Genomic DNA, 23,289 nt, shown 5'->3' with positions numbered 1-23,289 from the left:
CTATTTTATAACAAAGGATAAAGGTTTCTTTTACGGCTCAATCTTGTCTTCCTTTTTTTAATTAGATTTGCCCTAACTTTTAAGTATTATACATATAGCGAGCGTCATTGTCGGTCAAATTTGTACGAGTTTTCAACTCGTTCTAACTCAGACAATTATGAATTCCATACACGAAATTTAAACAACGCTATAATTAATGTAACGCTCACGCAAAACGAGATTAATAAAGCACTTTTATGATGTTTCATCGCTGAATGTACAAAACTCTTTCCAGAATATTAACTTATTAATTATTCAACAATTAACTTTATATTTAACTTATCTTATCATATTTATCTTACAGTGAAAAGTAATATTAAGAGTAAGCATTACCATGTACCACGCTGACAATAGAAACAAAATTATATACATACCTCGTGCATGCCAATTAAGTCTAATTGATGCCTAACCCGAACAAAGGAAATGCAGCGCGGAATTCCAATTCCTTCATTTCAATCAACAGAAAAGTTTAGAGCAACAGCCTCGGAATGGAGCAAATGTGGTTCGCAGAATTGGCCTCATCGGTCACCGGAGAAGCGTGGAACAGCGTAGTTCCCTCTGCCATTCTCATTTGCGGTTGTCGGTCCACTGCCATTCCGCCGCTCCCGCCGACCGCTTTCGTCCTTTACACCTTCCTATATTTCGTTCCAACAACATCGCGTTACGTTGTAAGTCTTGCCCGAACCGGTCGTAAGACGCATAGTGATTAATTGTCCCGGTACGCGCCGTCGAAGTTATCGAAAGCCGCCGGAATTCGGCAATATTCGATTTCGAATTCACGCGCAATGTTCGACTGATCGGTCCATCTTGCCTATGATGGACGATACAGTTGATTGGGAAAGAGTTTCACGTACACGTCTCCGACTCCTTAGCATCCCGAGTAATTATTTTTCAAGTAATTTATTTTTTTCCAACATTTATTTTTGATGTAACATCCCATACAGCGCCGAAAGATTGCAGAAATCTTACATTGAAAGATGCAATATTGCATGGAAGTTTCGAAATGTTTCTGCAACATTGCAGTAACGTTGAAATGTCCGCCCTAGGAAACATTGCAATGAAACATTGCAGCAACATTGCAAAAAATATAATCGTATAGTAAAAGAGAGTAATTTATATTGGTCCAATGTTATAAAGTAATCTGTTTTTTAGCTAATGCTTAATTATGATTAAATGGGCAAATTTAATGACCTCAGAATGCTTGCGGCGTGCGTGGCGTTGTCCATGGGAACCTCTGCCGCAAGTGCAAACATTCTCAGAAAAATTATTATCGTGCCAAGGCACGTACTTATATAACTGTGAAGCTAAATCTTAACGTCGAGTAAGAGCTCGACATATGCACCACCTAGTGGTGCGGAGCGAAAACGCATACAACTTTGCAGGATCATTTCGGTGCAATATTGCAATTGTATATCTCTGTAATATCTCTGCAAAATTACATTGCAACTTGTAATGTTGCAACATTCCTGCAATAAAACTGGAAGCTTATGTGCTGATGGGATGTAAAATGATGCAATATGTAAAATTATACTCGAAATTTTTAAATAAATCCGAAGACGTTTTTATAATATAAAATTTGTCATTTGAAATAATATTTCGTTAAATTATGAAATATGAAAAATATAAATTTTAAATGTTATTGCATTAATTGTTTTATTACAGTGGCAAATACGATAAATAAATATATTGTGATAAAACCGTATCCCTTTCACTGACAATGTAAACATCAAAAATCATGTTTTCTATTGATTTATACATGTGATATTTATATAAATGTCATACTGTTCACAACTTTATTATCAATATCGGAATTATTAACGCTGTACAGCATATATATACCTTTTGTTCAACTTCTCCGAGCTTCTCCGTTCTTAACAATCAACAATCACGTATCGTACGAATTACTACTTCAAGAGGAGAGCCATTCCTGACGCGTATATTACTAACGAAAAATATCGACTCGCTAGGGAATTTATGATGTATCATTCGGCGAAAAGGTATAATAATAAACTAATTAGTTGAAAGACAAGAACTAATTAATAACGATAATTTACAAATTTAAAAAAATAGATGACGTAAACTAACATTAATCGTGCAATATTCAAAAGGACAATCTGCCATTTTGATGTGCTATTCCCTAGTTTTAGTTCCAAAAAACGCCGCTACGAACCTCTAGTATCTGCTTGAGAAATGAAGAGTATGGCCGGTATTCACAGCCATTCTTACATTAAGGTTCTAACTGTACGAGATACTTGATAGCCAATCAGAGAGCAGTATTATTATCTGAAAGATTATTTTCCTATCTCGTTTAAGAACGGAGTGTAAAATATCGTCCTGTGATTCAACAGCGAGCATGTGGACTCGGTTTTAATAACACGGGAAAAAGATGCGAGTAGTGTAGAAAATTGTGCAGTTAGGTGCGCTGTATGTGCCGAAAAGTTAAATACACTTGTACATACATTTACGGCAGCGTCGTGGAGAAACTGTTGCAGCGAGGACGATTTTACACACGACATAAATAATGGCAAATTTTGGTGAAGATTTATTTGACGTTTTCGATGAGTCGAACGACGATATAGAAATACCGGAGATCGCGTTAAAGTAAATAAACAGTTCTTAATTGGGTTCGTAACCTCTGCATAACCTCGTGGCTCGTTTACTTAAAACAATAGTGTGTTACAGGAAAATTGAACCAGCAGAAGCAGGAGTAAAGCGACAACTTGACGCGGACGATGACAAATCACTCGTCGTCAAAAAGTTACGACAAGAGTCGATTCTGGATGACATCAAGTAAGGCTTTACGTTGCGCTTATTTCGGATTTTGTTGAAAAGTAGAATTAAATTGAGTTTTTTAATAAAATGGTTAAATTAAGCTAATATTGAAGCATTAAATATTCATAAAATTATTATAATTAATGAGAAAATTAGTCACGTTTGTGCAAGTAAATTCTGGAGCTTCTATTGTAGCTAGAAAATATCGCGATATGTATTAAAAGAAAATAGATTTGTTCTCACATATATTATTACACAAAGAGACCATTTATTCCTTCCGTTTTCACAATAACCGGAGTAAATGCGTTACAAAACTGTATTTATCCGTAACAATTATTGCTTAACAATTTTAATATAAATTACATATAATAATATGTTACTTTTATTTATGTATACAAAACTACACAACATAGAAACGAGAGAAATACGTCACGATGTTACAAAACGTTCGGTTTTATTTACTTATTTACTAATATAATATTGGAGAAAATATTTTGACCCTAGCTTGGAGGAGGTAGCATGTCGCATAACAACACACACTATAGATGGGATGGAATCTTGTACGCATGAAGTCGCCGTCCCTCCTGATCAGGAATACATACCCTTGGAGCATAGCCAGGGCAAACCGGCGAAAGAATATAAATTTATCCTCGATCCATTCCAGAAAGAGGCGATCTTATGTATTGAAAACAATCAGTCGGTCCTCGTTTCTGCACACACGTCCGCTGGCAAAACCGTCGTGGCTGAGTAAGCGTTACTTCAAATCTGATTTTCTTTTTAAAAAGGAAAATTTCCTCCCTCGTGCCACCTCATTTATTTTGCACATAGGTATGCGATAGCGTGTTCGCTTCGAGACAAGCAGAGGGTAATATACACGACTCCGATCAAAGCACTGAGCAACCAGAAGTACAGAGAATTTCACGAGGAGTTCAAGGACGTCGGGCTGGTTACGGGCGACGTTACCATCAACCCAACAGCCAGCGTGTTAATTATGACCACCGAGATTTTACGTAACATGCTTTACAGGGGTTCAGAGGTTCGTTTGATTAATATTTTATTAAATTATTTTTAAATATTTTATCAAATTATTTTTTAATAAAATATATTTTATATAATAAATGATAATATAGGTGATGCGTGAGGTCGGTTGGGTGATATTTGACGAGATCCATTACATGCGCGATAAAGAGAGGGGCGTGGTGTGGGAAGAGACGCTTATACTCTTGCCGGACAACGTACACTACGTATTTCTTTCCGCTACGATACCGAACGCGCGACAATTTGCCGAGTGGGTGACGCATTTGCACAAGCAGCCGTGTCACGTAGTGACTACCGATTATAGACCCACTCCACTGCAGCATTACATATTTCCGGTCGGTGGCGATGGCATTCATCTGGTCAGTATATGTTATAATTTAATATATAAATTAATATTATAATTTAAAATAAAAATCGAGCGCATTTAAGGGTGATAATAAAAATTGAAGGGTGAGAAATAAAAATAGGCACTAAAAGTTACTCTATCTGTAAAACAGGTTGTAGACGAGAACGGTCAGTTCAAGGAGGAGAATTTCAACCGCGCGATGGCGTGCCTGCGGAACATGGGCGACGCGGCGAAGGGGGACACGAAGGGACGCAAGGGCGGCCTGCGCGCGTCAAACAGCGGGCAGACGAACATCTTCAAGATGGTGAAGATGATCATGGAGAGGAACTTCGCGCCCGTGATAATCTTCAGTTTCTCGAAGAAGGACTGCGAGGTTTACGCGATGCAAATGGCTAAACTCGACCTGAACACGCTAGAGGAGAAGAAGCTGGTGGACGAGGTGTTCAATAACGCGATAGACGTTCTCAACGACGAGGACAAGAAGCTGCCGCAGGTGGTGAACCTGTTGCCGCTGCTGCGACGCGGAATAGGCATACATCACGGCGGCCTGTTGCCGATCCTGAAGGAGACGGTCGAGATATTGTTTGGCGAGGGCCTGATCAAGGCGCTCTTCGCCACCGAAACGTTCGCGATGGGTCTGAACATGCCGGCGCGAACCGTCCTCTTCACCGCACCCCGTAAATTCGACGGCAAGGACTTCCGCTGGATCACGTCGGGCGAGTACATTCAGATGTCCGGTCGTGCCGGCAGAAGAGGTCTCGACGACAAGGGGATCGTCATACTGATGATAGACGAGCAAGTTAGTCCGGTCGTCGGCAAAGCCATCGTCCAAGGCAAGCCGGATCCGATCAATTCCGCGTTTCACTTGACCTACAACATGGTCCTGAATCTCCTCCGAGTGGAGGAGATCAATCCCGAGTACATGCTGGAAAGAAGCTTCTTCCAGTTTCAGAATCAGGCTGGCATCCCGGCTCTCTACAATAGTGAGTCGTCATTGTTACTCTCGATAGTCGAAAAGTTGGAAATTCATTATTGACCGCCGTAATCGTGTTTTCAGAGGTACAGGAGCTGCAGACCTCTTACAACACGGTGACCGTCGAGAGGTACGAGGAGATATCCTCCTACCATGACATACGTCAGCAGCTCGATCGGCTGAGCGCGGAATTCCGATCGTTTCTAACGCAGCCGGAGTACCTGGTTCCCTTTTTGCAGCCTGGGAGACTAGTGAAAGTGTGTTTTACAATTATCATCTATTTGTAATGTATTTTGCAAGATTTTTCGAACTCGTTCTAACTCATGTCCCAGGTGAAAAATGAGAACGAGACGTTCGACTGGGGCATCATAGTAAACTTTAAGAAAAAAAATCCGAAGAATCCGGCGAAGGAGAAGACGACGATCATTATCGATGTGTTGCTTCACATATCCAAGGACTCCAAGGAGGGCGCGCCGGTCCCGTGTCGCGAGGACGAGGAGGGCGAGGTCGAAGTGATTCCCGTGGTGCACAATTTAATTTCGCAGATCAGCTCGCTCAGGATATATTACCCGAAGGACCTCAGGCCGTCCGACAACAGAAAGAGCGTACTGAAAACGATACGAGAAGTGAAGAAAAGGTTTCCGAAGGGCCCGCCGTTGCTCAATCCCATCACGGATATGCACATAGAGGATCAGGCCTTCAAGGACATCGTGAAAAAAATTGAGGCGTTGGAGGAGAGACTCTACGCGCATTCCTTGCACGAGGTCGGCAAATCAATATAACGTTGATTTTTTAAGTTTGATTTTTTACGCGTGCAATTCAATTTAATTCGATTAAGAAAATAATTCGCGACTTAATCGTTCGCAGGATGCCAACGTAGACACATTGTACAAGCAATTTTTGCAAAAGGAAGAACTGGCTGCGCAGCTCAAGCAGGCGAAGCAGGAGTTCAAGCAGGCGAAATCGATACTCCAAATGGACGAGCTCAAGTGCAGGAAACGAGTTCTGAGGAGGATGGCGTACTGCACCGTGTCCGACGTTATTGAACTGAAGGGGCGCGTGGCCTGCGAGCTGAACGGCGCCGACGAGCTGCTGATGACCGAGATGATCTTCAACGGCCTGTTCAACGCGCTGAACGTGCCGCAGATGGTCGCGTTGATCAGCTGCTTCGTGTGCGACGAGAAATCGAACGAGATGCCTAAAAGCACGGAAGAGTTGAGCGGCCCGCTCAGACAGATGCAGGACCTGGCCCGGAGGATAGCGAAGGTCTCCACCGAGGCTAATCTCGAACTGGACGAGCACGTGTACGTCGACAAATTCAAGCCGTTTTTGATGGACGTGATATACGCCTGGTGCAAAGGCGCGACGTTCCTACAAATTTGCAAGATGACGGATATCTTCGAAGGTAATACTAATATTTTCGTATCTTTCATTACCGAGGTGATGTAAATAATTTCTTGCCTGATGTGTACATGTCTAAACTATAAATGTATATAATAAAAATAAATAAAAATAATATAATATTTCAGGATCTATTATCAGATGCATGCGGCGGCTGGAGGAAGTGCTGCGGCAACTCTGTCAGGCTGCGAAAGGTATCGGGAATACAGATTTAGAAAATAAATTCAGCGAGGCGATCAAGCTTATAAAGCGGGACATCGTGTTCGCTGCCTCCTTATATTTATAATTTATGCGCGAAGCAACGAGATTAATAACGAATAAATTAATGTTACAAAATTTTAGATTTATAATATATATATATATATATATATATATATATACCTAGATCGCAGATCCTTATCGAATTATATACTCTTACAAATTTTTCATCACTAGTTCGTTATTTACATAGCCCAGTCGTCCGCGTTTCGACGCTCGTGGACGGCCACTGTTAAAAAATCTGTTTTGCAAAGAATCTAATCGTATTTATTGCTATTCTTGGGAATTTAAAGGAATATAATGCGTACGCATGAGAAGAACTTTTTTATAAAATAAAATTACATTCGTCATATGTATATACGACTTTATCGTACGAGAAAAGTTCAGCGTAAAAATGTATAATTGCAAGATAAACAGAACTCAATATTTCCTACTTCGAAAGGTTGTTAAATAAATACATTTTTTTTTAAAGATACTCGCGACACTTAATTCCTACATTTGAATTTAATTACAGTTACTTCTTATCGTTCCTCTAAAATTACCGTTTCCTGCGGACAAAATTTTAGTTCCATCAACGTGAGCTTCGAGTCCATGGATGTTAGCTGGAAACGAACATACACACAAATATTTAGCATACTTCAACTGCGTCACGTTCGAAACAGCTTTTCGCTTCAGTTTTTTTTTTTCGCATAGAGAAAAAGATACGAGGAACACGTAAGTAGACATCTACGTAATGAGAACTTAAATGCTTACATCATCTACTTACATCCCTTCGAGGCCAGCTGGACAGCAGTTTGTATTCTTCCGTGGGGTAGCCCTCGACAATGAGAAAATTGAAGAGCGTCTGGAGCGGCGTGTCCGGTTGGAATTTACGTTCCAGGAATTTCCCAGCCGGAAGCCGCACTCTCACCTTCATCACACCGTCGCCCGCCCCCTGCTGCGGCTCGGGTGGTAAACTAGATTCTACAGCCTGCCGGTGGGCCTCTTTCCTCGCCTCCTCGGCTAGCCTCTCGTTCTCCGCTTGCTCCTTCTGCTTCTTCTCGAGCTCCTCTTGCATCTGTTTCGCTTCCTCCTTCGCTCTAAAAAAAAACATTAAATTATAAATTGTATTGCATTATTGGACATAAATAAATAAATAAATAAATTTTACCTATCGGCAGCTAAACTTTCTTGATACGCTCTATCTTGTTCCTGTTTGACTCTTTCTCTAGCTTGTCGTTCTTCCTCGACACCAATATCAGCTCGTCTCTGTTCCTGTATTGAACAAAAAAAAAATAATAATAATGTCTAAATAATATATGAAAGTTAGGTGTGTAAAACAAGTGTCCTACCTGAAATATGTCTACGGCTTGTACCAAATTTGTTAGTAATTCGTTGACCCCGACATTGCCGTGCACGATCGTAAATATCTCCGTGTTGGATCTAGATCTCATGATGATCATGAGGACCGGCAAGGTGTCAACGTCTATGCCCGATATAGCCAGTGAACCGACGGTACCAAGGGTTTGGGTTACGGAATATAGAAATCTGGTAAGGCAAACGTTTATAATTAAAACGAATCTAGCCGAGCTTTCGTATCGATACACATTTAAATATTGGAGTTAAGATTTTCTTTGTGTCATACTTTCAAAGATTCCAATTGGCATGTAATATAAATATTCACAATTATAATCTCAAAACGATCCGAATCAGATCTAAGTTTGAAATTGTAGTTCTGAGCTTGAAATTATATCATTGAATTATTTATAATAATTAAAATATAATAATTATAGACGTCTCCATATTCCAAGTTTGCATAAATCTCGTCCGCGTTAAATTCCGATTTCTCCTGATTTGTCAACGAAATTTTATTATATAATTTTATTTTATTTCATTATATTATTCGCACGAGCTGTACCTTTCTTTATTAGATTCGTACGTGATGTCCCAACCCCATACTATAAAATTCGCCGATAAAAGTTGCAGCACCGTCTCGAAGCCTAGTAACTGCGTGCAAAACACGTTTGCCAACACGCTGTTATCGTGATGCAAATATACAGCCAATAATTTTCTCTGTAACAATGTAAGAAAAAGTGCACATATTTTTAATGACTTGTTTTTACTTTCAATTATAATATTTCCGCGACATCGCCGAGAGCGCGAGACGAACCTCTTTCGCCGGTTTCAGACACGATTCCTTTAAAGCGTCCTCGAACGTACCGGCGAAGAATTCCGGATGCGCCGGGCCGTATCGCTTCTCGAATTGTTCCGCGAAGTGTAGCGTGCCCATTATCTCATCCACTACGTTTTCCGGCACTGTATTCACGAAAAAAATATTACACCAAAAATAATATCACATTTTTATATATAAAAATTCTGCAAAAGCAGCAGCAGCAGCCTCTCCATGCCTCTCCGGCAATACTCACTGAGACGTTCGACTTTAGTAGACTTGACATCGTCTATGAAAATATCGTCCTCGACGTTAAACGGTTCGGACGCGTCCTCGAACTCCTCCGCGTCCTCCGGCTCATCTATAGAACTATCGCTGTCAATTAAATCTACAACCTTCTGAAATGACACGGGTGTTAGAAATTCTGCTGCGTTCACGGGGGAACTCGAGCTCCCGGCTCGAGCGAGCCCTACCTTCTTCTCCTCCTTCGCGGGAAGCATTCCGACCGACAGATCGTGCTCCGGATAACAAATCCCGCTCTGTGCCAGTACTACGTTATCGTCCTTTAGCGAACTAGGCCAGCCCTTCCACTGCTGATTTCGCACCGGCACATCTGTTAGCGAGTAAACGTCCGTCTTTACTTCTAACACGGTGCGTGTACCGGGGAACTTCAGCTTGTACGTTTCGTTATGTACTTCGTCTTTTACATTCAACGTGTAAGTCTGAGTCATGCGACCTGAGACGCTCACGCTTGAACGGGAAACGTTAGGTTTGCTGTACAGATTTGTTTGCAACAACGACAACAATCGCAGAATCAGAATAGCATCGGAGCAAAATAAAGTTTCGCTTACGTCTCGTGGGCGAGATCGCCGTCCTGCGAGAACGACGACAGGTACAGCGTGTTTTCTCTAGGCAGGTCCAGCGTCTGCAGCGTCGTGTGCAAGCCTTGGGGTTCCTTCTTCCATCCTCGCAGGTGCTGCTGACACGGCGCCACGCTCGTTTTGTGCCATATAAATTGCTTAAGATCCCCTGCAAAATGCATTTCCATATTTCTACCGCCGGGTGTGCTTCGCCAGATGTCGAGCTCTAATGTTAAACCGCGGTGGCGGACGGCCAACAGCCCGTCGACTTACTCAAAGTAGATAACTCGGACAGATTTATCTTGTGAACATTATCTAAGTAATTAATGTGGAATGTAAGTGTTCTGTTCCTCATGCAACTCTTAGGTCTACTCGTTCCTGGCTTCGCACTCTCCGCACTCGTCGCATCGGCCGCTTTTATTGCTATCTTTCTCGAACTTTGGGGCGTTTGTATCTTCGATGACGAGGCGGAGCGTGGAGTCGCTTTAATTTCCTCTATCATTTCTATATCCGGAGCCATTTCAGAGGGTAACTGTTGCGTACCGCGGGGCATGGCTTTATTTATTGCAGCCTGAGTATATAAGTAGATGCATTATTAAATGAACCGAAGAGGATTGTCAAAATTGCGAATTTATCGCGTTAATAATTACCAATAGGTCCCAATTCGTCTCTTCCAAATATAGGATAGCCTCCCCGAAATCATCGATTCCAGTGCAAGCCTGTAAGTAAGTACGAAGTTGAGCAGCGCCTTCACAATTCAACCCAAAAACTTGCCAGGGTTGTCGCTGGTTAACGACACCGAAAATTATTATCGACAAGCAAGTTACAGAATCGGGAGAAACGGATCGAAAATCGAAAGGATGTTTAATGTATCCGGACGCGTCACTGATGACACTGATGATCGCGAGCTAGGAATTTCTCGAATTTCAAAACAAAGGCATAAACGGGGGACGGAGCATAACAAAGGAATCAACGAGACGTCTCGGCGATTTTCCCAAATTGTTATACCATCGATACGACACACGGGTGACCGCGGTTCGATCACTCGACCAATCTCGGGAACTTGCCGACAATTCCTAGCGAAGAACGGGCGCAACGTAAAAGTTATTGTCCACGTCCGAATTGTCTCTCAATTATTGTCAATGTCATTCACACGTAACGTATTCATAACCTAGCAATACATGATTTTGCGTTGCGAGGGCGAAGTTTTGCAAAGTCAGCTGGTGGTTACCTGAAAGTCAGCCAGTACCGCGTCCCGATTTTCAGCCATTGCAACGAAATTCCGACGCGAAAATTGCAGAACGATCCCTTCTACGCGGTTGCGACACTTGCCTTTTATTATCTTAAAACTACTACAAATAACATGAACAACAACCGCGAGCCATTGACGTCTCAAACCAGGGCCACCAAATTTCTATGCTGCACACTCGACGTCTTGTACATCGCAGTAATCGCGATATATCGCAAATCGCACATCGATACATCGTAGCATTCGGTTGATTTTCGAATTACTTTTATATTAAGATTTACTGAAGTAGCAATTTTTTTATTTAATAATATCTCAAAATTCTACATTGTTCATAAAATAATACAGGACCTTTTTACTCAACTCAACCCTTTCTGTCACCTCGCGAACATTAGTACCTAACCTCTATCTTAGATCCTATTTATATCGTATTTTCTGTCTTGCTTTCTCTTCATCCTTTGCCGCTTGGTAGGAAGGTATGTAAATAACAATATAGTAGTATTACAAATATTAAATTTTCATAATTTATCACGTCTACGCAACATCAACAATTGTTTAGTCCCGTCTAAATAATGGCGAGGTTCGGCATTCTCTTTTGCAAAATCGTGTCCGAGGATAAAGTGAGAAAGATCGGAATCTTGTACTTTATCTCTCTCACCGCGCGACGTCACTCGTTTCTATACACAAATAACATATAATACAATACACAGACGTATATACTGTGAACAATGTCGTTCTCCAGTGTGAATTGTTGACAATGTGTCCGACTATAGAAAATAATACTCGTGCTTAAATTATTTCAAAGATAGATGCCTCCAGTAGAGGAGACAAACTCTAGCTAAAGGGAGGGAAAAACATTTAAATCCATATTTTAAATCGCGATACACTGGCAATATCTGATGGTCGGATCAATTTTATTAATTGCATGCCAAAAAATTTTGTTTATTTTAAAGAACTTTTATTGTTGGTTTTGACAGTGTTATTTATTGTATAACATTGTACTGTACTACCAAAAGGAATACTTGTTTTAACAAAACGATACAAAGCGTGTACTCAACCTCTGGTTAGAACAAAGACTACTACTCAAAGAGGAACTATGTTACTCAAAAAAACTCTTGCGAAAAATATCACCCCACGCCAGGAATCAAACCTGGGACCTCCCTCATTCCGTGCGGGCGTCTTTACCCATACAGCACCGATTAATACAGAAAGCTTTCAGGAAGGTTTTAAAATCATTTCAAGATTTCACATTTCATATGCAACATTTCTGAAAGGATTCCGCAATATGTCATATGAAATGTTGCAACAGAAATGTTTCTAAAACCTACCACATGCAGTAAATTTGAAAAAATGTGAATATTGTAAAAAGTAAAATTATATATATATATATATATATATATATATATATATATACCTAGACCAAGTATTTAATCTTTAGTGAAGCTAACCAGTTGACAAAAAAATGCATTATCTTCACGTATCCTTTTTTTCTTTCAAATATAAGTGTTGGTTGAACAGAGAATTATATATCTATATAATTCTTTCCTTTTAACCAACTATTTGGAGGAAGAAAAAGGAAAATATATAATATAAGAATGGCTCTTTGTCAATGTGCCAACAATTCACGCTTTTTAAAGGGAAACTTGGTGAATACTTGGTTTAGCTATGTATGTGTATATCTATACATCTTATATATATTATGTATTTTTTTCATTAAGCATATTTATTATATTAATTAGATTGCAAATATTAAATAAAAACGTACAATAAAAATAATAAATACATTTTATATATAATTTTTATTATAACTTTTTAGTATTTGCAATCTTCTGAATACTCGTATAATAAATTTAAATATAATTTCTCAAGTATTTTCAATTTATTTTAATAAGAGCTTTGTAATTTGTGTGCAACATCATAATAAGAAAGTTTAAAAATTATTTCAATTAACCTTTAGTAATATATCAAAAAGATTTCAGCTATTTTAATAATCTTTCGGCAATATTTCAGAAAGGTTGCAGATTGATCTATACCTTTCAGCAACCTTTCTATAAGGTTTTGAATGCAAGTGTCGCGGACATTTTGCTATTCCGGAGTTGTCTCATAACTGTTGCAGAAACATTTTGCAATGTTTATGAGATGCTTTCATCTGTCAGATGAAATACTTCTGAAATATTTCTGAAATGTTTTCGTGCTGTATGGGTACCATCTCGACCACTTGGGGCATGTGATGATACTCTCCGCAACGAACTACATAAACACCTTCTTGAACGCACGGTGTGTCTCATTAATAAGTATTTTTAATTATTGTTTTGGTCCGAGAAGTTCAGTTCGACCAATTTTTTATCCGTAGCGCAATACAGATGGCTACTGTCGAACCTCAGAGAATAGATTGGATTGCTTCGTTGTCGCGATGCCAACTTCGGATTCAAGTAATAGACCTGGAAATTTCGAAAAGAACACTCGTAATGAACTTGCGAGGTACAAGATATACGCAATTTGAAGTTAATACAAACCTGAACGGAATTTCTTTGTCTCTGATCCCACAGAACTGCCTTTTCAGAATACTCCATCCCCGTAATCATGGTATATTGATAATCCGACGAGATGCAATATACCGTTGCACGATCCGGATCCTCCCATGTACTCACGCATTTCCCTGCTCTGAAGGCATAATCGTCAGCGTTTTAGCTTACAATTATAATTATAACTAGCTTCCTACACTTTCAATTTTCACGGATTTCCCATACTGGATTTTCAATGAAAATTTTTTCATTAAACTTTGATATAAACGTGATAATGTTGAGATTCAGTACGGACAGAAATTTCAATTTACCTCAAATCCCATTTTCGAATGTTCGAATCGTAGCCACAAGTGAGCAAAGTGTGGGGATTGTCCCAAACCATGTCTAATATTCCATTCACGTACCATTGGGCGCCGTGCTTCCATTCACGTACCATTGATGAGTTCATGTACCTAAAATGTTTCTATTAGCTTGTTGCAAATTGTAATATCGCTAGATAAAATCATATTCAATCATACATCACGTGACGACGATTGGTTATATTTATCAGTTATATTTACTGTGTGTTAATATCGATTATGTGAAGGGGCGGAAAGTCGGTCCATCCTCCTGATCCAACGGCGAATTTCGTCCCCATGGGATCAATTGCGAGCGATTGCACTGTATCCTTAATATCTATACAATTCCCAGATGTACTGTAATCGTTTGCTGACTGTTCGGCTAACGTACTTATACTCTCCTGAATCTAAACAAGAACGGATTTTACAGTTTACCTTATCGTTATATTGCATGGAAATTATTTAAACCTCACCCTTATCGTATTATCCGAAGCTGAAATGACATTCCGCGATGTTGCATCTATGGCATAGATGTAGGACGAATGAACATTTTTTAATGATTTTTTAATACGCAAACGAGGTCCGGTTTCACTTAACGTATCCGACCAACATATTATGCTGCCATCGCTGCAAAGAGTTTCTATGATCAAATAATTTATCATAGGAAAAATGGAGAAGCATCGTAATAAATAATATTCGATCTAAATAACGCACCTATGGCCACTTATAATGAAATTGTCGCAAAGGACAAATTTCGAGAACCCTTTTGACATTAGATGCAGTGAGTACTTTAGATTGTGACTAAAAAGGCTTTCGTTCCAATTGTTCTGTGTCAGTTGATCCTTACGTTCAATACCAACAAAGTTCTTGCCACCGCACCACCAGAGCACATCCTTTGTCATTTGCAGCCATGGCATTACTGTTTCCTCATTGTATTTTATGTAATTTGGCTTATACTTTCCAGATTGCCAATTATATGATACAATACACTTATTGTCGTATGATAATATTGGATTACATCTGAAAAATAAATCACGCGTAAATTTTTCAACATACAGAGTGTACCAAAAGTCTGGAAACGGTCGAATATTTCATAGACTATGCATTTTAGAAAGAAATGTTTCAGACAAAAGTTGTAGGATTTAAAGTAGCGCATTACATAGCAACATCAGTATGACCTTGAAGAGTGTTGTCAAGGTCATGTGAAGGTCAACTTTGTTTTCTTAAATGGAACCGCCTATAAAATGTTGCATATTTGGATTCTACGGGAAAAAACGAGTAAATTTTATCTGAAACATTTGTTTGAAAAATGCTTCTATCAAAAGTTATACGCATTTAAACCTTAAAGTAGAATGCATTGCAAGTAATGATAAATTAATTAAAAGACTTTATCGTTTTGTTCTTTTACTTTATTAAATGTTCGAACTGGTGTTCATTAACATCTAAACACTTATTAAGTCTTCTTACGAAACTTTGCTCTAAGTAACATTTCTGGGGTCACGCTAACGCAAGCTTCACGTATTCTTCGTTCGAGTTATGATTTTCGAACTTGATAAGCAGCATGAAAACCAGCTCAAAACTAACTAAATGCATAAATTTGTATTTACATTTTCAATGCGCTACTTTAAATCCTACAACTTTTGTCTGAAACATTTCTTTCTAAAATGCATAGTTTATGAAATATTCGACCGTTTCCAGACTTTTGTTACACCCTGTATGCCTATGCAAAATGCAAATGCAAATTATTATAGATGTAGCCTTTCAAATTACAAATGTATTTATAAATACGAGTAGCACTTATAAATAAACGCGGCGTTTATTGAATTGAATATATAAGAAACATAAATAATAGATCAAATAAGAAAGCAGCTTAAGCTTAACATTAATTGAAAAGAAATTTCACAATTGTCTATTAAGGGGATCCTGGAGTGATTAGGCAACTTTTTCGCGATGGAGCTGCCATAAAAAAGAATAATAGTATGCATGTAAGAAATGGTATGTATAAGTATGTACAAGATTTTCACGTACACTATTCTCTTTTATTACGCTTCTAAAGTCACTCGAAAAGCTTCATTATATTCCTTTATTTTATCCCGATTGTAGACTGCCGCAATTTTATGCGTACAAATTGCGAAATTTGTATAAAAAGCATTTCAACTGTAATTTTTGTATATGTATGTGTGCAAATGGCAACACTGTTTCATTAGTCACTCCAGGGTCACCTTAAGCTATGTATTTAATAAGTTTAATAACTGTTGCATTATTGCAGATGTTAAACTACAATTCAATATTCAATAATAAAAGAAGTGATATATATTAAATATGAAATTATATTTATAATGATCAATGAAATCATGAATATTATCTGATATTTTGTAGACACTGAACCGCATGACTTGTTTGGTTTAAATTCGAATAGAGAAAGTTTAATTCCAGAATCAATAAATAAATACGAACATTTTACGAAAATTTGTTGATACTTGATTCGTAACAATTGATCGGTTGTTTATTATATATAATATAATTTCGTTAAATCGTTCGTACACTTGACTGATTTGTAGCAAATCAATTACATCACAATAATCAAAAATTTCCAACAATATTTCTTCCGGTAAATTGTCCAGCCAAGAATCTGTCATTTTTGTTGTACTTGTACGTAACACGCGCACAATAAACTCATTCAAACTGCGACGCGACTGGAGGCTGGACGCAGTGAGTCAGGCGTGATATCAGGCCGCGGTGCTTACGCATGCGCACGACGCTGTCGCGAGGGAGAAAATCGCACGGCGCTGAACGCTGTCGCGAAGGAGAAAGTCGCACGACGCTGATATCGCTGATAAGGTGATGATTATCCTCAAAAGCATCACAGGTAACAAAGTCGCATCACAGGCGACAATGTCGCACTAGATTTTTTAAAAGGAACACTGCTCGACACAATAGCAAAGATGTGATAGCAACAACAAAACAGAGTGATGGGCAAACGAAAAGTGGTACGCTATCGAAAGAAACAAACATCATTGAAGGGGGAAGTAACTTGACGTTGGTACGTGTTGATCAGATAATTCTACAATTTAAATTTAATTAAATCGGATTATTATTAATAATCATCTTCTTCGTTGGTGACCATGAAGTACCTGTTATGATCTGCACATGGGCCACAATTAAATAACGATTTGGAAGGAGCGATACTGCGATGCAAGAAGCTACACTCTCACAAATATCTCGATTCTAATTATTAATTACTCGCGAGTTTCAAGCCGGGCAAGTATGCTCTCAAAATTCGGATTCTTACTGCTGCTTGCTTGTGTAACGTGTGTTCTGTTGTTCGTCACTCTTGCGGAGAGAACTTTGCGGCCACAGAGCTCGGAAGCAAACCTCGTACACTTTCAAGCACTGAACGAGGTACTTACCAAATCATCATCAAGTACCAGAGTTATAATTGAACCCTCGTGCAACGCCACTTTCCTCACGTGGATCGTGACGTCTTACGCGGGCGACGCCTCAGCCAGGAGTGCCTTACGACGAGCCTACGCAGCTGAGGAACTGCGGGCTTTGGAGATCAGGAGAGTGTTCCTGCTCGGCACGCTGGACGCTGATGCCGAGAGGAAGACGCACGTGACACAGAGCGCACTGGTGGACGAATCGCGACGATTCGGCGACATCCTGCAAGGGGATTTCCTGGATACCTACAGAAACTTGACCCGCAAGCACCTGATGGGTCTGCGCTGGGCAGTGAGTAACTGCAGGAGCGTCAGGTACATCATGAAGATGGATGACGACATAGTTGTGAACCTGTATGGCGTACTGGATAAGCTGCATACAGTAGAAGAAAATTCCCTGGCCGGCTACGTCCTGAAGAACATGGCGCCCGTCCGAGAACCAGCCAACAAATGGTACGTAAGCCGGGCAGAGTACACGGGCAGCGTCTACCCTGCCTTCGTCTCTGGCTGGCTGTACGTCACGCGTCCACGAGTGGCGAGTCGACTGATCGATCACGCCGAGTCCTCCAGCAAACACTTCTGGATAGACGACGTGTTCGTGACCGGCATCCTGAGGCAGGCGCTCAATGTAAGGGTCCAGAATATCAGCGAGGTGTACACGACGGACTACAGGTACCTGGAATGCTGCATGAAGGGGAGGGAGAGCCTGCTGAAGTGTGAATTCCTGATCGGTCCCAATGGCGGCGACGTCGAGCTGCAGGTGCGCTTCAGGGAATTCGCCAGGTTCTGCCACGCGAACTGCTCCGCCCGCGCTGAAGGTAACTTCGTTGGCAGGACCTGCGTAGTGCCGTACAGAGAGCCAAACCTGCCGCGCGAGGGCGCCGTTCAGATAAGCCCCATCAGAATATTGTGAGGATGCAGGAAGGGTGAATCGCAAGGAGCGAGATCACTAAGCCAAATACGTATTAAAGAGAATATTTTCTATATTTTTTTATTTATTGTATACAAAATTTGTACAATATTTTACGTACGTTGTTATTGAAAGTTTTTAATAGAATCGTAGGTACTTGTATTGTCTACCTTTTTCATGTGTCAGTTCTTAAATTAATAATTGCTATATCACAGTCTCTTATGTGATATATATATATATATATACATATATAATCGTCTTAGTCTACAATATTAGTCACAGCTACTACGAGTCGATTGGTATTGTTAATGCAAATAAACGGCCTTGGAATTTTACCACATTTTTTTAAACGAAACTCGAGATGTGAGATACTTATCCTTTAATTATCATCGATTATAGAATTAGGAAAAGAAAAGATTTGATATATACTCATCACATATTTCACTTATTACCGCCAAGAAAATAAAACACAAAAAGAAACAAAAATATTTATTCTCTTCCCTAGAGCGCTTCTGCGGTCATTTCAAAATCAACACACACATATATGTATATAAGTGTCCGACATAAATTATAATTCAATCATAAATACTTGTGTCAAAAAAAAATTTATAAATTTCAATATAACAATAAAATAGACGTGTGAGGGGAAAAAAGTTGCTTATCTTAGAGTAGAAATTTTTTTTTCGGTAACTGGAAAGTCGCACCTATGCACAAGTGATCGCTGCCCACTACGAAATTTGGTATTCTCGACAACGCGGCGCACTGGTTGACGGTAGGCAAGCTGTATCTCTCTACAGGCTGGATGTTGCTGTAGAATATGTAGTCGACGGTGACCCACTCGTCCTGATGCGTCGTCGCCTCCTTCTCACCGTGGTGGTTCACGTGCGCGTAAACGCTGGACAAGTTGAAGGGGTGCGTCAAGGTGCCGGATGAGAATCTCGCGGAGTGGCCTTGGACAATCTCGATTATCTGCGCGCGACTGGTGTCGACGTTGACGTCGCCCTGTTGCGGCACGTTTATATTGCAAGGCGTGGGCGTGTTCTCGTTGTGGACCTCGCTATTTTGCAGCTGTAACGCACAAGCGATATAATTTGTTTAATTTCACAAAGTGAATGTCGCTGGGAACGTGGAAAAAATTATGACCGATTAACAGTGTAGCAATTTTTTAAAAAATTCTATTTAAAATATTTTTTTAATATCAATTTTAAAGATATAAATTTGTGCCAAGAAAAACGAAATCTTTGGCATTGCAACACACAAAAATAAAACGCACGCGATAACGTACCATGACTCTGCCGGTGCCCTCCCTCCGCAGCCTTTGAGTGAGAATATTAAAGTGCTGGCAATTGTCGGTGACGCATAGTCGCGGCGGTATCAGAGAATTGGATAACGAACAATACGGAGTCGGTTCTAAGCTACGGCCCTTGCCGTAGTACTCAAACACACCCTCCGTTAGGAACTTGTAGACTCCCGTGAACGGTTCCAGATTAAAGTCGCCCGCCAGTAGGATCGGTAGGTATTTCGGACCCGATCTGCAAAATTGTTAATTTATATTTAAGTGAAGAAAATAAAATAAAAGAAATATTTTCCCGTGATAAAAAAAAGCGCTCGCTCACATCGTATTCTCGACGAATGCAATTCGCTCGATCTCCGCTAAGAGAAGCTGCACCTGCGCCAATCTTACATCGTTACGCTTCGGGTTATATAACAGATGAGTGGTAGCGACTACGATTTGCGTTTGCGGACTGTCTCTGAGGGCAAACTTCGCGATCATCCCTACGTTGTCCCTGTTCAAGAGCTCGACGCCGGACTGGTACAGCTCCACCTTCGCGTACTCCATCAGAACCAAGTGATCGGAACGGTACAACAGCAACAGACCGTCCCTCTTGTCGTTGGTTCTTTTTTTATACAGGTAATCAAATCTAAGCTGCTTGAAGGAGGTCGTGATGTCCAGCAGGTGATCCTCCTGCACCTCTTGAAGACATATCACCTGGAACATTTAACGGCGTTGCTTGATAATTTGTTTTCTCTGCGCTTTTCAGGCCAAAATCTCGAAGAGGAAAGGAGCGAACACGTACATTGGCCTCCGCGTCGAGTATCTCCTGTATCACGAGGGGCTTGCGAATCTTCCAGTTAAGAGCCTTCTTGTTGTGGTTCATGTACAGGTACGAGTGATCCTCCAGCAGGTTCTGCGCCAGGATATTGAAGGACAGGAGCCTCAGCATGAAAGCGTCCTCCGCGTTACTGCTTGCTCTGTCTGCAAGCAAGTGTAAAGAAGAAAAACCGTGTTTAGATCAGAGCGATACAGAATAGATTTTTATTTAAAAAATTGACAACCTTTTCCAAGTCGCTTCCACTTTCTCAGACTCTTGTACCTCTGCTTGTCGATGTGATTTCCGTACTTGATGTCCGTCGCACACGCGCTAGTCCTGTGCACCGAGTCCGCACAGTAGCGCATGTTGCTCGAAGGTGCGGAGGTGAACGACGGTACGTCGCACACGGTAGCGGTGCTAGTAGTGTTCTGGCTGTAACACGCGTCAACGTAAGGTTCCATTCTGGCCCTCCTGCAGCCTTTGCGCGTCGCAGGATCGTCCATGGGAACAACGAGATCAAGATAACTGGAAACCAAAGCCTCCGTGGCGGGAGATGATGCTTTGCGTAGATTTCCTGAGAGCAACCGCTGCCAAGTTAGTTTCAGCATGAGAAAGATCTGGGAGGAGGAACATTAACACGATAAAGTAATTGCGAGCGCAAAGCGAGAGACCGCGCGCGAGCGAGCAACATCCTGCGGAGGAAACGCGCTAATGAAAAAACGCGTGAATCGCGCGGTCACACGTGAAGCAGCGGAGGCGGAATGACAATGATCGCGATTGAATTCGATGGACAGATTTTTTTCCTAGTTGAGAGATCGTCCAATCACCGTGCTAACCTACGAAGCGTTACGCGCACCGCCGTGCCACGCGCGCGCCGCCCCGACGTGAAGTCAGTCGCGAGACTCGTCAGTCGCGGAAGCCTGCCGCGCGATGCCGAGCGATCGACGGTAGACCGACGAGGAGCCGAGCCCGCCGAGAGCACGCGGAAAACGTGCCCGCGCACGTTTACTCACCTCGCACAGCCGACGGGACGATGGGTAGCGCGCGTCGCACGCGGCGGCGGCGTTCAACGGGGAAACGCTGGTTGTCAGCAGCAGCCTCGGCGACAACTTCATTTATTCCGCGTCGACACGTTTTCGAGCGAGTAACAAGAGCGCCCGTTCGCACAGTTCGATCAGAAAGGTACCTTCAATGCCCGAACTCGTCGGGATCCCCCGTGCCAGCACTCGCGATAATCGCACGCCCGTGGACTCGCGACTCGCACTCGTGTCCTTCCGCAGGAAAGATTCCCGAAGAACTGAGTTCTCGCGGTGTCCCGGACATGGGCCAGAGCGGAGCACCGACCGTCCCGATTGTCCTTGGACGAACTTGGAGCAACCGTGCTGCCCGCTCAGTGGACGCGAGTCGTCTGCTGTGTGCCACTGAAATTTAAGAAATATATGGACTAGCGCGATGCTTTCATTTCGGATGAACGTTGATCGCGCGTTGATCAAAAATATTTTTACTTTTGTTTGCATTACGCCCGACAGAGTGAGGTCACAGAGGGATAGCTCAGAGAGAGGGAGAGGCGGGAATAGCCGAATACAATTTTAAATGCGGTTTTTCGTCAAACGCGAGTAAACAAAATTCAGAATTCAGAATCGAAGACACGCACGCACAATTAATATTAAATATTGTTATGCAGGTAATAATTCGCTGAAATTTTTATCGAGAATTTATTCGAGAAGCGAGTCCTGTTTTATCTCAATACCGTTGACATTTCTCCCCCCCAAAAATAAAATGTTATAAAAATTAATTTGAAAGTCAATGTCACGTGGAGACAAAAGCTGTCGAGAAAAAAGTATCAAGATAAGCAAAAAGGATCAAGGATCTCCTCAAAGACGAGCATCGAATTAAAATATTTACATTAAAAGAGATGATAATAAAAAGTAATTCAATTCTTTCGAGAACCTCGAGTGAATCATTCTTTAGTTCAATTTTTTAATTTTTTCATAGCTTGTTAAAAGGCGTTAACAAATACGGAATTAATGGAATCAAACAAAGACTGAAGCTACAGACGTAGAAACGTGGGAAATACCTCCTGTTTACTCGATTCAAGATTACCGGTTTCTTTTTTTTTAAATATATTTCAGCGTTTTATTTCAGTGACTGACGCATTTTATGGGCGTGACGTAAACAGAAGGTAAAAAAGGAAGAATGCAATTTTCATAAAAGCGTATAAGAATATGAAAATGTTAATGCGATAATATATCTAAGAGAGAGAGAAAGAAATGCAATGAGTAGATATTCACGTGTGTGAAGTTAGCCCCGCACTTTTTGAATTTCATCTTTTTCTTGATTGTGCTGAATTGTGCTACGTTTGTGCCATATTGTGCCGCAAACCGCAGTTCAATATCTCAAACCGTTTTCGAAAAAAAAATAAAAAACGAAAAATTTGGTAGCCTCGCACTTTTCGAATTTTGCTGACTTTTTTTATCAATCTCTTTCCATTTTACCTACTACTTTCGATAGTCGTTCATTTTTCTTGACTAGCATAATTCAGCACAATTTACTAAATTCGATTATGTACCATGGTTTGGACGGTATGGAGTTTTGCATTTTTCTATTCCTAAACCCTAAGTTCCTATCAGCGACTGTTTTGCAAAATCCAGTAATCTGACGAAATTGTGTCATTAGAAAAAGTTGTGCTCGTCGATCGCAATCTGGTACAACCGAAAAAAATTTGAAAATGTCAAATTTTTATTTCGCCCTCACCATTTTTTGGATAACTTTGACTAATCTTCACGATAATCCACGCTTCTTATGCATGTGTTTCGTAGATTTTGAGTAGCACAACTCGCAGAATTCGATTATCGTTCGCCGTTCGTAAGTTATAAGAGTTTGAAATTTTCTATTCCTAAA

The 23,289-nt window shown here is 40.7% G+C and overlaps 5 protein-coding genes across 12 annotated transcripts; 2 read left to right on the top strand and 3 right to left on the bottom strand.

The window, feature by feature from the left end:
* The first annotated feature begins 2,430 nt into the window (after window positions 1-2,430).
* On the top strand, window positions 2,431-7,298 carry LOC105278177 (exosome RNA helicase MTR4). The gene is made up of 10 exons (XM_026975445.1): window positions 2,431-2,640; window positions 2,722-2,829; window positions 3,316-3,558; window positions 3,640-3,847; window positions 3,942-4,208; window positions 4,347-5,178; window positions 5,253-5,425; window positions 5,501-5,932; window positions 6,036-6,573; window positions 6,698-7,298. The coding sequence occupies exons 1-10, from the start codon at window positions 2,561-2,563 to the stop codon at window positions 6,853-6,855; spliced, it is 3,039 nt and encodes a 1,012-aa protein (XP_026831246.1). The 5' UTR covers window positions 2,431-2,560; the 3' UTR covers window positions 6,856-7,298.
* LOC105278158 (FAS-associated factor 1) lies at window positions 7,139-11,249 on the bottom strand. Of its 4 annotated transcripts, none has more exons than XM_011337016.3 (12): window positions 11,068-11,249; window positions 10,487-10,555; window positions 10,110-10,407; window positions 9,828-10,005; window positions 9,450-9,750; window positions 9,233-9,374; window positions 8,977-9,122; window positions 8,725-8,879; window positions 8,159-8,354; window positions 7,978-8,081; window positions 7,581-7,906; window positions 7,139-7,429 (listed from the first exon to the last, which is right to left on the bottom strand). In XM_011337016.3, the coding sequence occupies exons 1-11, from the start codon at window positions 11,104-11,106 to the stop codon at window positions 7,582-7,584; spliced, it is 1,953 nt and encodes a 650-aa protein (XP_011335318.1). In that variant the 5' UTR covers window positions 11,107-11,249; the 3' UTR covers window positions 7,139-7,429; window position 7,581. The 4 variants fall into 4 exon arrangements, with proteins under 4 accessions (XP_011335318.1, XP_011335316.1, XP_011335315.1 ...); XM_011337014.3 differs by having other exon boundaries at window positions 7,594-7,906; window positions 9,233-9,371; XM_011337013.3 differs by having other exon boundaries at window positions 7,594-7,906; window positions 11,068-11,248.
* A 1,965-nt stretch (window positions 11,250-13,214) lies between these two features.
* Window positions 13,215-16,659, bottom strand: LOC105278159 (F-box/WD repeat-containing protein 4). Of its 2 annotated transcripts, none has more exons than XM_011337017.3 (7): window positions 16,403-16,659; window positions 14,660-14,965; window positions 14,419-14,572; window positions 14,168-14,352; window positions 13,919-14,059; window positions 13,599-13,746; window positions 13,215-13,523 (listed from the first exon to the last, which is right to left on the bottom strand). In XM_011337017.3, exons 1-7 carry the CDS (start codon window positions 16,582-16,584, stop codon window positions 13,383-13,385), a joined length of 1,257 nt encoding a protein of 418 aa, XP_011335319.2. In that variant the 5' UTR covers window positions 16,585-16,659; the 3' UTR covers window positions 13,215-13,382. The 2 variants fall into 2 exon arrangements, with proteins under 2 accessions (XP_011335319.2, XP_011335320.2); XM_011337018.3 differs by having other exon boundaries at window positions 16,490-16,659.
* A 99-nt stretch (window positions 16,660-16,758) lies between these two features.
* Window positions 16,759-18,630, top strand: LOC105278160 (beta-1,3-galactosyltransferase 5). The gene is made up of 2 exons (XM_011337019.3): window positions 16,759-16,988; window positions 17,077-18,630. The coding sequence occupies exon 2, from the start codon at window positions 17,213-17,215 to the stop codon at window positions 18,296-18,298; it is 1,086 nt and encodes a 361-aa protein (XP_011335321.1). The 5' UTR covers window positions 16,759-16,988; window positions 17,077-17,212; the 3' UTR covers window positions 18,299-18,630.
* LOC105278157 (protein angel) lies at window positions 18,363-22,660 on the bottom strand. Of its 4 annotated transcripts, none has more exons than XM_011337009.3 (6): window positions 21,575-22,660; window positions 20,633-20,962; window positions 20,374-20,552; window positions 19,912-20,285; window positions 19,581-19,827; window positions 18,363-19,363 (listed from the first exon to the last, which is right to left on the bottom strand). In XM_011337009.3, the coding sequence occupies exons 1-6, from the start codon at window positions 21,903-21,905 to the stop codon at window positions 18,959-18,961; spliced, it is 1,866 nt and encodes a 621-aa protein (XP_011335311.1). In that variant the 5' UTR covers window positions 21,906-22,660; the 3' UTR covers window positions 18,363-18,958. The 4 variants fall into 4 exon arrangements, with proteins under 4 accessions (XP_011335311.1, XP_011335312.1, XP_026831218.1 ...); XM_011337010.2 differs by lacking the exon at window positions 21,575-22,660 and adding an exon at window positions 21,402-21,567 and having other exon boundaries at window positions 20,633-21,005; XM_026975417.1 differs by lacking the exon at window positions 21,575-22,660 and adding an exon at window positions 21,402-21,565.
* Between the last annotated feature and the right edge of the window lie 629 nt (window positions 22,661-23,289).

Source organism: Ooceraea biroi, chromosome 2 (genome assembly GCF_003672135.1).
Source record: "Ooceraea biroi isolate clonal line C1 chromosome 2, Obir_v5.4, whole genome shotgun sequence".
Taxonomy (NCBI): domain Eukaryota; kingdom Metazoa; phylum Arthropoda; class Insecta; order Hymenoptera; family Formicidae; genus Ooceraea; species Ooceraea biroi.
The sequence above is the reverse complement of the archived record's forward strand: the minus strand, read 5'-3'. Positions and strand labels throughout refer to the sequence as shown.